Consider the following 15,743-nt stretch of genomic DNA (forward strand, 5'->3'; position numbering starts at 1 on the left):
CCGGCATTCTGAGACTGGAGGAGCTCATGGCCCAACCCACCCATCATGAAAATCTGGGATTTGCTGGTTGCCATTAGGCGCTGTGTAGGGATTTTTTGTTTTATATCTGATTGGCTAGTGGTGTGGAGTTTTTTCCACCTACCCCAGACTATCCTTAATGTGTGGTGTTTAACCATGGTAGCCATGACAAGGAGCCGGAATTTGGTGTCTATCCTTCAGTAATTGAGAGTAGAGGGAGAACCAGAACCAGAACCAGTTAAGAGGCTCAGAGATGTGTGCTGGTGATCCTTCAGGCTTGAACTGTGATGTCTATCTCCAAGACTTGGAGCAACAAGTTTGGTGTAGGTGGAGCAATTCGGCTTCCTTGACCCCCTTCCAGAGGTTGGTATGGGAAAGCAGAGGCACCCTCAGTTTGGAGCCAGGGTAGTTTTGCCCAAGGGGGTCTGGACAGATTAGTTGTCTCACCCAACATAGATGCCTACACTTGAGTGGGGAGGAGTTTGTGTACATAGGACTCACTACATTTTAAAACTGATCCATTGTTATAGATCAGTATGGCCCATATTACTGCAAAACACATGGCCTTGTGTCTTCTGTGGTGGATTCCTGGGCAAAACACAATATCAAATCTCTGCAATCATCTCTTTATACCCAGTCACATGGCATGCTAAATTGAAGCTACAGTTTTCTTGGACTGGCCAAATATTTGAGATCTCCTCTTGTTCATTCTTGCCATATGTCTCTAATAAGCCAGTGTGACAAGGTGAATTCCCTCATCACAGAAACTGGGGATAAAATTCTGTTCTTTTTTTTTTTTTTCTTTTTCTTTTTCCCCCCTGGTACTTCCCTTTGACATTATCTCAGTCTGGTCTGGCTTGAGCTTTTGTGGCTTGGATGGAAGCCAGCTGGATAATCTCTCAGACTTTGAGAACTTGCCAACCACACTGTCTGAGTCAAAATAAATAGAAACATAGAGCACTGTGTTGCTCATAGTCCAGATAAATCACATCTGACATCAGTTCCCTATATCTTTCATGAAGGGTGCCGGAAGTAAATCCTCTGGTATGTTATGTTTCAGCTTTTTAAAAAGCTAAATCTCTAAGGAGTTCATGAATTTATAGATTATTGTTATCTACTTTCACCCACCTACAGAGATGAGTGAACTTCTTCCATAATGGTATTAGTCTATGGATTGACCCTTCTCTGTATTCACTGTCTTCTCATCTAATTCAGGGGTGTCAAACTCATTTCATACAGCGGACCAAGTAGCATTCATGGTGCCTTGCCTGCTGAGGGCTGGAAGTGATGTTGTTAAGCAGGAAATGATGCCATTAAGCAGGTCATGATCAGAACTAAACATTTTTTCTCACTTAGGAACTCATCAGCTGCAAATGACAGAAAATGCACAAATGTCAATATTTTCAAGATATGGGAGAGCCCAATTTTCATGCAATTTTCACTGCCTTTTCAGCAGTGACACCTCAGTACAGCTCAGCAGCTGATGGTGGTGCTGGGAGAGCCCAAGGGCCAGATAAAGAGCTTCTGAGGGCCACGTCTGGCCTGTGGGCCTTATGTTTGACACCCCTGGTCTAATTTAACATGGAGAATTTCTAAAATTATTTTAAGAATTGTTGCAATGTAGCTTTCCACAACTTTCAGTTTCTTCTATTAATTTGTGCATATTTTTGAGACTTTCTTTTGTTCTTGTCCACATCAATGAAACATGGCACATGTGCCGTGTCAGTAACCTAGATAGAAATAAGAAAAGATCTGAAGGAACAGAAGGCAAGGAAAGCTTCAGCCCTCTCCCACGTGCAGCTGCAGTCTGTACAATAACTGGAAATCAAAAATGAATGAACAGTAGGTTGCTAATCCACTAGGGGTGCTCAGCAAACAAGACCAGGTAATTTGAATCTTAAAAGAAATTTGGATGGGGAGAATTTCACAAGCATCTACCAAAGCAGATGGAATGCAAATGGATGATGCAAAGCAAATGGATGATGGCCGGATCCCAAAGGATCTCCTCTATGGAGAACTCATGCAAGGAAAGCGCCCTACAGGTAGACCACAGCTGCAATACAAGGACATCTGCAAGAGGGATCTGAAGGCCTTAGGGATGGACCTCAACAAGTGGGAAACCCTGGCCTCTGAGCTGTCCGCTTGGAGGCAGGCTGTGCAGCATGGCCTTTCCCAGTTTGTAGAGACACTTTGCCAGCAGTCTGAGGCAAAGAGGCAAAGAAGGAAGGCCCATAGCCAGGGAGACAGACCAGGGACAGACTGCACTTGCTCCCGATGTGGAAAGGATTGTCACTCCCGGATTGGCCTTTTCAGCCACACTAGATGCTGTTCCAGAACCACCTTTCAGAGCGCGATACCATAGTCTTTCGAGACTGAAGGTTGCCAATACTACCAAAGGAGAACAGATTGTGAAGAAGAATGTCTTGTCTGTTGGCTGTCCACTTCTCTAATGGTTGCCTGCATTCTACTATCCAAACATTTTTCACATTTTGCTTTTGGACATGGACATATGTCTCTGTGGGAAAGAATGATTGTGATCCTCATCATCAGTACCCCATCTACAGATTGAGAATTATTTGTGCAAATCTCATGGTGATTAGATCAAGTAAATTAATAATATTATGCATCCCAAGCCTTAGAAATAGGAAGTGCCTTACAACTTAAAACAACTTGCAAATATTGCAAGTGACATGAATACTGGAATGTAACATAAAATCATGACCCCTAACAGCTTGGACTCTGTATAACTTGTCAGCTGTATATCTCTCCATGTCCCATGGTAGGTTTTATGATCACCAGAGCAACTATGGTAGGGGTGTCCTCCAAGCAGTGTTAGCAAATGGGGAAAAAGCCACTTGAGATATTGTGCTTCAGGATGAACTCTCAGCTAGTTACAAGAGATGAGAGAGAGCACAACATGGAGCAAACCTAACAGTTAAACTGAGCTCTACCATGTTTAATTTAAATTATCTCTCTGGCCATCTGATTTAAACCCAGGTAGTATCTTCTGCTTCATGAACTTCTGTACATACTCAGATCCCATCCTTCAAAATCTTTCTCCACATTTTTGAGGCCACTTTGAAGGTCACAGAAATCAAGTCTTTCTTGATAGGGAGATCAACATAGTGCCTAAACCAAGAAATATTTTGCCTAGAGAAGTTTTTGATAACCATTTTCTCCAGCCCACTAGACAGAGAGGTTTCACAAAAATTAGAGCTTAATCCTATCCTTCCCCCTTCCCCGGTGCAGCCGTGCCAAAAAGCATGCTGTATCCAGCGGGGTGGGGGGATTGGAAGACTTTGGAAGTCTTTAAAAAGGGGATTTGAAAGGGAATTTAAATCCCCTTACCCCTCGATAAGCCTTCTGCTGCTCAATGGGTCTCCTCGGACCTGCACCAAGTCTAGTTGGCACAAATCCAAGGATAGAAAGAGAGTGGAGAAGCTGCAAAAAGAGGGAATAGGATCTAGTGCATCACTGCCATATCCAACCCCCTCCTGCAGCCTCCCTGCCCCCGTTCTTTCCTCCTCCCCACCCAGTTTCACACCTTCCCCACCTCCCCTGCAGCTTTAACTCTTCTGATGTCCACAGACAGATTTGGCAATGGCTGTGGAGCGCTGCTGCCTCTTGCACAGCACTCCCAAAATTGGCTACCAACAGAGCACTCCACATTCCATCAGCTGCCATTTTGTAAAGGTGGAAGTATCTTCTGTTATTGCAACACCCTCCATGGTACAACCCAAATAGGACTGGGTTATCTGTTAGTTATCCTTTGTTTTCCTTTTGCATAAGGATGACCCAGAACTATTCACAACTTTTTGTGACTATTTTTGACATGGTTGAAAAATATCATCTGTGGGGAGATTTTTCCATATTCCTTGAGAATGTTTGACCATTTAAATTGTCCTGACTTCCTTCTTGCTGGATGTTTTCTGCCATCAGTAATGTCAACATGTAGCCAAATCCGGTTAGCTTTGTGGCACTATGACATCATGGTGTTCATTGCATGAACCTAGAGGAGTGGGGATCACCCATGTGACTGATCTAGGAAGGTGGCAACAAGCAACAAAAAGCCAAAGGAAAACATGGCACTCAAGTAGCAACCACTGTGAGAAACAATGGCACTGTATGTGATGTCGCAAATGCGAATATTCACATGATCAGAGTATTTTGAGGAAAAAGATTTTTGCTCTGCCAAAATTATTATTTGAAAGCCTTTTGAGATGTCTTGAGAATGTTTAATTGCAAGCTGAGACGGAATGTGTTTAAAATGAATAAATTAACGCCTGAAAATAAAAACTGGAGAAAATTCACTGGAGCCCTCCTGACATGATTGTTTGTGGGCAGGCTTCCGCTAAAATTTGTGGTGGCTTAGGAACTTCTGAAGACCCCTTAATTTGTGCCCACAATCAATTATGTATGTCAGATATGATAAAGTGATCAACCGGCAAATAGCCCATAGCTGCTACTTCTGTTGCTTAGGAACTGTCATGGAAGTTATAGGATGCATATTGGATGTATATTGGGTGCAGCTTTGTGGTTTGCATGCTTAGCAAGAAGAGGAAGAAAAAATTGAGCCGTTCCCAATGCATACCCATTACCTCACCTAAGAAACATAGCATATTGTTCCCCACTTTTAATAGTTGGCTTCAAGTCAGGCAAAGTGAGCTTTCAGGAATAGCACAAAAGTTCTTCATTTCCATCACGGTGTCTAAGAATTGTAGAGTCATTTCTGACACCACAAAGGGGGAGGAGCAAGAATCTATTTCCTCTTCTTGACAAAGTGGTATGTCACCAAAACCCTATAATTTCTGACAAGACAGCCCTAATAATTACCTGATTTGGAGTTTTGAAACAGTATCTTTATGTGGTATAATTCTGTACGTGGGCTGGTGGGTGAGAACGCTCGTTTGGTAGTAGTGTGATATTTCTCCGCCAAATCACTCAGAGCTATCATCTTTGATGAGCCCGCCCACGGCCAGAACTTATGTCAGCTTGCATGTTCTATGTGAGTCAGCAGATCTCAAAAGCAGTATCTATCTTTGCAATTGTATGGATCTTTTTTTTTCCTCCTTTCTCATATGCTCTGACTAAACTGAGAATGGAAATACTTTCTAAGGCACTAGAACAAGTCACTTGGGACTTCAGAAGCAGGACTCAGCAGTCTCTCCATATCATATATAGAGCCAGCTGGCTCTCTGTATTGCTTCAGAGTCACCATTGGCCAGGGGACCGTATTACAGCTCAGCAGGGTCCATATGATGCTGGAAACAACTAGTGTTCTGCCTTGTCTTATACAGCATCCGTCTGACTTTATTCTTCAGTCAGAGCCGCAGGTCACTCTAGCACACACTGAGTTCACAAACAGGCACATCTTTGTACAGGTCCATCATCTGCAGATTTGGGACCTGAGAATTTAACTCACCATGGGTTCCAAACCCAAGGAAGAGGGCTGGTCCTGAGCTCCCAGATGTGACCAGAGAACACCTCTGGTCATGTCCAGAGGTAATATTGGACCAACCCATGGATTCGCTTACCTGTGGGTTTCTATATCTGTGGGGGTCCTAGAATGGATTCCCAATGGATATCAAAGTCCAACTGCATACTAGCTTGGCTGCCTGCCTGTTTATTTCCTAGCTTTGTAGCCTTGACACATTTGTGTACATGAAACTGGTGATGGGTTTCACCCATCAACTGGAAGCTCATCACACTTACAGCATCATCAGGAGTGTTACAGATCTGAACCCCTCCCCATATCCCCCCTCCCCAGTAAAACACAAATACTCTTAACAGGTGGTGGCATTGGTGGACAGCTGCTGTTCTAGCTGTGGAGAGGAAGGTCTCTTTTCTCCCCCTTCTCCCACACGTGAAACATGACTACTGCACTGTCACAAGCACCAGGAATGCTGGGAAATAGAGTTTACATTGCCAAAGAAGACAGGATAGTGAGAGAGATTCCAACTTTTGTAGCTACCTTATATTGAATCAGGTCCTTAACTCATCTAGGTCAGTATTGTCTATGTTGTCTGGGAGTAGTTCTTTGGAGTTTCAGGGTGGCATGTCTCCCAGCCTCACCCAGAGATGTCAGGAATTGAACTTGGAACCTTTGGCATGCACAAGTGGTGCTATACCACTGTACTGTAGTTTTTTTCTAGCTCCCCCCCCCCGCTACCATAGCCAGATAAATGGGGGAGAGGGCATAGTTCTGTTCTGAATCAGATTGCAACCCAAGCCAGTAATGTTGGGGTGGGTTGGAGAAAGAGCCTGGCCCAGAAAACTAACATGCTTTATGAGCATGCTATATTTATATACCCAAACTGGGTCACTATGGAGTTTTGGCATCATCACTATTTCTAACATGCATATTTTCCTATCCAGATCATTTGGTGTCCCTCTCCACTATACATTTCTGAAGGTTGTTCTCCACCTGCTGTATAGTTGCTTACTCTGCAGAAAGCCTGCCCTGCACTGAGTTGTGAAGCATGAACAATTGGCTTGTATACTTCCTTCTGATGGTCAAGATCAGATATTATGTATTTTCATACCATCTAGCAAAATAGTTGGGGGTCCACACAATTGCATATATTTGTATTGGATTAGGGAGTAGAATTCTGCATTCTAAGAATCTCAGTTTTCATTGTGTGCAGGGATGGACTGTACAGTCCTTAAGACTGTGAAGATAGAATTGAACAGTGTAATCAATACCTGGTGAAAATGCAAAAGGAGAGAGACTGAGCAGGATGATCAGTGGTCAGAGGATATGTAGCCCCCCCCCAGCCTTTCCCCATGAGTAAAGGAAAGAGAATAAACCATGTAGAATATACACACAGAATATATCTGCAGATTCTCTCAGTTTTCACAATATCAGATAATTTTGAATACTTTAGTATATAATTTAACTTTAAGCATGGTGCCTTTTATTCAGACAATTGAAGTTTATGCTCTACAGAAAAGGTGAATGAATTTAAAAAGTGTGCTAACTTTTGTTAAGAATGAATAGCAGTGACATCATAATAACTGCAGTGTACTCTACAGAAGCTACTCTTAAAGAATGTTCCGAAGCCATGGCTGATATTCTGAAGGGGGTCTTCTTATGGAGACAGTACAAAGAGGAACACATAACTCCAGCTTATAGCTTAATTGGTATATTTGTTTTTGAACCCATTCCAAAGTATTTGTACTTGCATTTAAAGTCTGAAAGGCCCAGTCCTATCAAGGACCTATGGCAGCAGACTGTGAGATCCACTGCTGTAGGTCCTGTTGCTGTGATGCAAAAACCCACGTCACTATCATGTGCCTTGGAGCCACCGGCACACCAGACCTGTCTGGACACTCAATCCATTCAGGTAAGGTGAGAGAGAGAGAGAGCAGTTTGTGGAAGGATCAGACCAGAGATTGGGCCAGGCCAAAGGTGTGTCAAGGATGGATCTCAGCAGCAGCAATGGTGCTGATATCTTATGCCCCTGGTCCAGGCCCAACACACTCCCTTGTACTTACTTGGATTCAGTTAGCATAAGAGCTGGTATGGATACAAGTAAGCCCTCTGCAGACCAGGGTGCAGCAGCGTAGGTAAGTATAAACGTTCTGATCTTACTTCTGGATCAGCCCAGGATAGGATGTTACTGTAAGTGGCTTGGATCCAAGTGCATCTTGGGAATATCTGCCTCTTTGTGTTCCATCCCCCCCCCCCTAAGATTAGCAAGAGAATCTGTTCCATCATTCTTTTTATTTTTATTTTTCCAGATCAAGTGAGCAAGGGGTAGGAGCATGGCCTTTTCCACTCTTATGCCCCCACTCTTGACCTCCTTAGATACATACCACCTCCTTCAAACATGTATTGGTGGTAATGCTGCTGCTTTGATTATTGATTTTTGGGGGTTGGTTTACAAATTTATGTCCTGCTTTATCTCCCAAAAGTGGGCATTCAAAGAGCATTCAATTATAGGTTATTGTGCTTTTTTAAATTGTATTTTCCTGTTGTCCATTGCATGTGTTTATTTTTCACATTTTTATATCACCCTTCTTCCAAAGAGCTCAGCGTGGTGAATATAGCCCCTTCCTTCCTTTTGACCGCATGACAATCCTGTGAGGTAGGTTAGACTGAGAGATAGTGACTGATCCAAGGTCACTCCAGAAACAGAGTGGTGATTTGAACCTGGATCAACTCTAGAATGTGTGTTTTTTTAAATTATTCTTGCTTTTCACTGTTTCCTACTTTTTATATTGTCTGCCAACACTCTTTTATATAACAGGGCTACTTTCTCACATTCATTATGAATCCTGTGATATTCCTTCCCAGGCATCATGCAAATATCTATGGAATTCTATCTAACTTTGGTGCATGTTACTGCCTAATTCTAAATATGTTGAGAACACAGGCATACTGAATCCCTGTGTAAACAATGCATACTTAAGCCAGAGGTCATTTTATTTGCCAATTCAATTAGATGATGAATTAACACAGTGTTCACATTACTTTAAAGAAGTACATCTTTAGAGTTTAGTATATCAATAGTTGTTGCACTGCCATCTATTTATCTGATAATATTTTAAAGCCAGCTAGTGACGGGCAGGGAAGGATACAGGAACTTAAGGGTGGGTGTGGCTGGGGCTTGATATATGCAGTCTATTGCAAAGACATGAAACAAAATTCTATTATGGCTCCTTCTTCCAGAGAGTATGCAAGACCACTGTCTGAGATTATGAAGATCTGTGAAATTCCATGATAGAAGTATGCTGATTTTTTACTTTTCATCCAGTCTCTTTCTTACTAAGTGTCTGATGGCTGTGGATAAGTGAATTGAAACTGAAATCAGATAAGAATGAAGCAATAAAGATTGTAAGACCTTACAGCTGGGGGATGAGATTTCTCATTACTGACTGGATTTGACTTTTTAAGATTTCTAACCCTGAGTGTTCCTGGCTTCACTGACAGAAAGAAATTGAAGAGATTACTTGGAAAACATTTCTCTGCTGAAGTAGACTTAATAATAATAGTCAGAAGTAAAACAGTAACTCAGAGAAGTTGAAGAGTCTCTTGAAATTTCAGTTAATCTGCATTCAACATTGCCTTCTGTAAACACAAGCGTCAGTTTTGCAGTGCACCCAGGACTAGTTCACACACACACAATTGATTACCATGCATTTGAAGACTAGCATCAGAATGTGAGAATTGGCTCAACTGAAAACCATTGTATTTGAGGTAATGTATGAAAGTTCTGCTCAGTCTGCAATGGCCCATGTAGATCATCCACTTAATGCTGCCATCATTAGATAACATGAAAGTATGAGCATGTAGTATATGTAATCTCCTTGCTAGATTGGCATAATCATAATTTGCTTTTAAAAAAACAAACAAAAACATCATGTCCTGTTCTATCCTCTAAGTGGGTGCTGGTGAAGCAAGGCAAGGCAGGGTGAGTTAGGATCAGTACCCTGGACAGCTCCCAAGCTAGCAACTTGCTCTGACAAGAGATCAATGAAGTTCTAGAGACTACTCTTCCCAGACTCTTACTGCCTATTTCAACAGTCGAAATATTTAAAGGGGCACGCTTCTGGCCTGAAGCCTGACATTCTTCCATCATTCCTTTGCATTCATCCTGGTCCATTCCCAGCACTGATACACACGTTCAGGAGATTGTGAGGTGCTGGGTATGGGAGCGGCTGCTTTTTGAGAGGCCCTGGCTCTCAATGTGCAGGCTCTGTGGTTTCCAGTTACAGGGTTACTGGCTGTGAGGTCTTCTGACCTAGGGCGGGGGGTCATTAACGGGGGGGGGAGTCTCCAGGATGGGGTTGAGGCCTAGAACTGGATCTGGGGCTTGTCATTCTGACCCTGCTGCCCCCCTTTCTCAGGACAGGACTTTAAGGTCAGGGCAAGGGTCATGTTGCATATGTTGATTTAGTTATTGTTTGTTATTTGTTAACAAATAAGTTGTTATATTGTTATTTTTTTTAAGAGTTGGTATGATTGGACCATAAATCTTACTAGAATTTAATAGATACCAGAATTTTCCCAACCCAGACCTGTGTGGAATTGGGAAATGTTTGAATCCTGTGCTCTTATAGGTGCTTTCACTATAATGTGGGGCTGATGTGACACGATTGTTCTGCTACTTGTATTTGCAAAATGTGTGGAAACCACGGGTCATGTTGGCCACAATTTGGTAGTCTGTAACCTTTCTCCCATGCCATCTTCATAAAGCTGACAAATGTACAAAATGCAGCATGAATATAGTTCTGAATCAGCCTACTTTAGGCAGAACCTAAAGGTGGACTGTGGCTGTATGATTATACACTAAGAGAAGTCTGTATGTATTTCTGAAATAGATTTTTGGGTCACACGTGCATGGGGTTTTTTATTTGATCTTCATAACAACCATTTGAGGTAGATCAGACTGAGAGGTAATGAAGGAGCAAAAGTTTCCAAATGAGATTCATGGTTGAGGGGGATTTGAGATATATCTCCCAGACCTAAATATAACACTTGATCTATTATTGCACCATAATAAGATGTCTGTAGATTTGCTCTTCTTCAGGCATGGCAAGAAAACACTGGAAATGTAATGACAAAGTATTCACTAGGTCTACAAGCTCCATTCAGTTTAGTCAACAAATTAGCCCACTTAAAGTTCAGGTTGATTAATCAGTAGAAGCCAATTTTGATCAGCAAGAATGAATTGCAGTCGGTAGGACTGCAAGTTGGGTGCACACATGTTTATGTATTAAGGCTATTTTGTTTCTGATGTATTACTATGAAAAGGAATGCAAACTGAAATACTTTATTTTTAATAAGGAATGGTAACAAATGAGCTGGTGCAGCCTAATGGCTAAGAGGCTGTTTGGGGCCTTGTGCTACCAGAATTAATGTTCCAGCAGTGCAGTGACCTTTAAGGTAGCATGAAAGCCAGGCTGCTGTTCGGGGCTGCTGCAAATAGCCAGAATCATGGTAGGCTGGACAACGGCTCCAGGAGGCTCCACAGGTGCCAGTAAATTGTCTGCAGTGGCAGGCCATGGGCAGGGAGGGGAGTGATCAGGTGTGTTGGGTGAGGAACCAGGGTGTGTGTCAAGGGAGGTAATCTGGAGGCAGTCACACATATTGGATTTTATCTCTCATTTTTATACCTGCCTCACCTTCTGGCTCTTCTTGTACCTACACCAGCTATATAGCTGGCATAGGTCCAAGGCCATCAGGGAGCCTACACAGAGGTAAGAAAAAATACCTATGCATAGGCTCCCTAATGGCCTACATTTGTTTCTGGTAAGAGAGGCTTGCAGCCCAAGTCTTACTGAACACAATGGGCTTACTTCTGAATAAAATAAATAACACAGTTTTTAAACACCTCTACCTATGAGCCTCCTTAGACCTGCGCCACCTATATAGCATGTTAGGAAGCATGTGAGAGGTAAGGGAAAATATAGCTCTTGCACATCTCCTGATCACCCCCCCCCCCAATAGCATGCAGTGTGAGCCTTCACAGCACTGTTATATGGTTCTGTGTGGTGGCGGTAAGTTGAGCTGGAGCTTCAGTGAGGCATAACATACCTGGCCAGTGCCCCATGTAGAACTGAGTGCATGCAGTTGAGCATGCCATGGAATCCTCCAAATGGCTGGTTTTATGGCAGGTGCCTGGGTACCTCAGCGGATGAATGGATGTTAAAAGAACTCCCTGAAAGCAGGAAGTTCAAAAACTGTCACCACTGGTGTCTCAGATGGTTAACATTTTAGCTCATTCTTAGCCTTGTGAGTTGTATGTCCAGTTGATTGATGTCTTGAAATTAGCCTGTTACTACCGCATGTGGATGTTTGTCATTTTTCCCCTTTTTCCCAGGTGCAAAGAGGGCTACCAAGGAGTCCGCTGTGACCAATTTTTGCCGAAAACCGACTCAATCTTGTCAGATCCAAGTATGTCAAATGTTTATTTTACTTCTATCTTTATTACATACTGGAGGCAACCTTTGCCATGAGAAATCACCACTTGTTCATTGTCAAGATTCTATCAAAACCCATTTCAGGAGCTTGTAAAGTATTTTGTATAGTAAAATAGCACAAGTCATGTTGTTCATAATGTCATGTTTTTTTTGGGGGGGGGGGGAGGCTTGCACAGAATGAAAGATGGTTTTTTGCCACTTGATATCCAAATGGGGGTAAATGTTACAGAGAAGGAATGCAATCTATTTTAAAATAACTAGGAAACTGCCTATCATTATAGCTGTAAGAGCGTTTTTGAAAACAGGATCTATGTATTATTGTTATATGTGTAAACCACCTGGCAACACAAAAGTTACCAAAGCAGTTTGCATAGTAAAGACAATATCAAAATGATTTCTTTCTTAAAGGACAACAGTTAGAATGTGGGGACTTGTTAAGACCTGCCTCAAATAGAACACAAGTTTTGCAAGTCCAGTTTAGGAAAACTTGACCAGTATCTTGGACTGTCAGCTCTTGTTGGTTGGTCTTATTGCTCTTGTTGTTCGTCAGACAGATGCCATCCCCAGCTCTACTGCCTTTAACTGAAGATATCAGAGATTGAGGGTCCAATGTTATTCAACTTTCCAGTGTTGATACAGCCCCTTACCTTGTGGAGGTCTCTGTGACTGCCTCCACTTAGCAGGATGTAGCACACACCCCATCGGCATTGGTACCGGAAAGCTGAATAGAATGGGGCCCTGAATCTTAGAACCTTGAGCTGTGCTCATTTCCCTAATAGCCAAGTCCTGAAGAGCTATGTATTTTTATTTTATTTTGGAGTATATTGATTGAGCATGTTTATGTACTGGTTTTGTTTTTTTTTAAACAAAAAAAGGTTTTCTATGTGGTTTACACAGCAAAGACATGATAAAATGATTTCCTATCCCAAAACACTACCACAATCAGGGGAAAAAAAGCAAAAGGGGAGACACCAGCAAACAGACACTGAATAAGATGCTACCCAGGGATAAATAGGAACAATTACTCTCCCTCACCTAAATAGAAGTCACCACTTTAAAAGATTTACCCAGTTGTCATGGATATATTGTACGCTGGAGGACATCTTAAACAGTCCATTAACTTTCCATCACCAAAGCCACTAAGAAAAGAGGCACCCCTGGCTTTCATTTGTCTAGCCTGTCCTGGATTTCATTTCTTGGTCATGCTACAGTGTGATAGATCTGTGGGATCTATGGAAAAATACGACTGCATGGGTTTGTTGCATATGTGGATGTTTATGTTACAGGGTTTCTATTATTATTGCTCTTTTTTATTGGGCTAATGACTATATGTTGGATGGGTTTATTTTCATTGTTTTAAATGTTTCATGCTAATTTTATCACCATTAGCTTCTCCGAGCATGGGAAGGGCAAAAGTGAAATGACTGAGTACATTTGTGCGTACACATGCCAAGGCTCTAACCCTCTTTTCTTGGCCCAACATACCCCCCTGACTCTACTTGGACTTACACCAGCTAAACAGCTGGTATAGGCTCAAGGAGACTCACTTGAATCCAGGCAGTCTTCAGGAAGGAAAGCAAAAAAAGATGTATACTTACAGATAACTTTCTCAAGCTGTCTGGTCTCATCCCTCAACCATAGCATACAGTGCTCACTCTGTCAGCGGTGCTGCATGCTATGGGGTAGCAGGGGATAGGAGTGGGCTCTTAAATATATTGTGGCACCCAAAACAGCTAGTTTCGGATAAACATTAATCCGCCAGCAAGGCAAGAAGGTCTTCAGCAGGGGTCTGCTGTTTGCTCCTCACCATCCTTATTCAGGGCTGCAACATCACTTCCGTATTTGAAAGCACAGAAAATACCATTATGGCTATTGATTTCAAAAGGAAAGGATTCCAATTTGGATTTGCTCACAGGTAAGCCCAACTATTTCCTGATTTAGGAGGACTAACTTGACCTGTTTCCAAGCCAAACTAATGTGGGCCCTGAGGTGTTCTCCTGTTTCCACTTCTGAATTTGATATCTGCCAACTAACAGCTTTATTCTTCCTTGTTTTCATACACAAGAAATGTAGATATAAAGCCAATTGTCACTGCTTCACTTTTTAAAATTCTACAAAACAGGAGCATGTTTCTTGAATGTTGGGGCTCCCCCAACATCTGTTTCTCTCTCTTTGTGATTTGCGAGTTAAATTTTTGTGGTTTTGCCATATTTGCAAAGGTGAGTTGGACAACTGGGGTCAGACACAACCTGTTGCTCTACGACTGTAGAGTTGTTGACACATTACTGCGTGTCCGAGTACAGCCTATCTGCACCTGGGTATATATTTTCACATGAATGCATGGAGCAGGGTTGACTTTTATATATCAACTATCTACGTACACTATCGACAGATTGTACTTGCTTTGAATGGAATATGTGAATAACTGTACCCGAATATAGACTAACAATTATACCAAATACTCAAATACAATCTACCTAGGTACAGTGTAACACATACACAGCCCTACTATGTGTCTGTTGGCTTCCATCATAACCTTCACATTTTGGACCAACTGTATTCCATTACCTTTAGCTACTATCCTAAGCTGATCTAGGACAAATGTATTGTTACTTCATCCCCTTAAGTGTGGGAACACACATGGGAGCTAAGGCTGCTGGGCAAGCTAAATTCACTGAGCATGGAGCTATGTGGGTAATAATATTGAAATAGTAAGCAATGTTAGGCCTAAAAGAGTGTCTACACTATAGACTCATCCTGCCCATCAGGGATTTAATAAACCTCTTGCGTTTGCTTTGACAGGACAAGCTTTGCAGGCTTGTAAAAGGTTTCAATTAGATTAACAATTGTTCCCTTCCCCAGGAAACTGTAATTGAAATTTTAGTTTGAAAGTGTAGGGAGGCAGTGCTAGGGACTTCAAACAGAGAATAAAAGTAATTGTTGGTTTCAGTGGGACTTGCTTCTAGATGCATGGAATCTGGGTCTATCAGCCCAATCCTTTCCCCTGCCTGCTGAGAGCATGCAGTGCCATTATCACCACTTATGCTGCTTGCTGTGGGCTGGTTGGATACCACATAGCCCAGGAGCTGTAAGTAAAAATATTTTTTACTTGTCTACCTGTAAACTGCTTGATCCCCAGTGGTTCTCTAAAGACCTACCCCAGCTCTTTGGTTAGCATAAGTCTGACGAGCCTCTGGGGGAGATCTGGGTCCCAGATCAGGCATGTATAACTGTGGCCAAGTGCTACCCACAAACCACCTTGCCCTGATCCACCATTGCCACCAACTTATGAGTAACAACAGAGGTTCTGTAGGCTGTCACCCATGTGTGGCTTTCGGGGCTTTGTGCTGGTAGCAGCAACCTGCAGAACTGATTGGCTGCCACAACAGAGAGCCCTGTTGGATTGCAAGATTCAACAGTGTAAGGCTCATGCAGGATTGCGCAATAGGGCACACAAAAAGCATTTCTTCCTGAGAGTCACATGCATTCCAGTGTCTTGTTTCAGCAGTCTGGAACATGTGTGGCAACAACCTCTTTGAACATGTACATATGAACAGTGGTGTCAGTAGGGGGTGTGGAGGGTGTGGGCTGCACTGTGTGAGGTGCACTACCAGCCAAAATGTTTACCATCTTGGTATTTTCAAATAATACCATCATGTTATATATCGATGGATGTGTAATATCATGCAGAATTCAGTGAAACAAACTGCGTTGAAATATCTCTATTCTATCCAAAAGTTATAGCCCAAAAACCAATGGGGGGCAAGGCAATGGTACGTCACCACACCCACTGCCCAGGG

At 42.5% G+C, this 15,743-nt stretch overlaps 1 protein-coding gene across 4 annotated transcripts in view; it reads left to right on the forward strand.

Annotated features, from left to right (window-relative positions):
* NRG3 (neuregulin 3) overlaps positions 1-15,743 on the forward strand; it is a 700,766-nt gene that overhangs the window by 511,275 nt on the left and 173,748 nt on the right. For 2 of the 4 annotated variants that reach the window (XM_066620602.1, XM_066620600.1), the window contains exon 3: positions 11,844-11,919. In XM_066620602.1, coding sequence (XP_066476699.1) covers positions 11,844-11,919 — 76 coding nt within the window. The remainder of the gene's footprint in view (positions 1-11,843; positions 11,920-15,743) is intronic. The other 2 variants (XM_066620598.1, XM_066620601.1) reach the window with 1 other exon arrangement.

The sequence above is a fragment of the Tiliqua scincoides genome, chromosome 3 (assembly GCF_035046505.1).
Source record: "Tiliqua scincoides isolate rTilSci1 chromosome 3, rTilSci1.hap2, whole genome shotgun sequence".
NCBI classification, from domain to species: Eukaryota; Metazoa; Chordata; class Lepidosauria; order Squamata; family Scincidae; genus Tiliqua; species Tiliqua scincoides.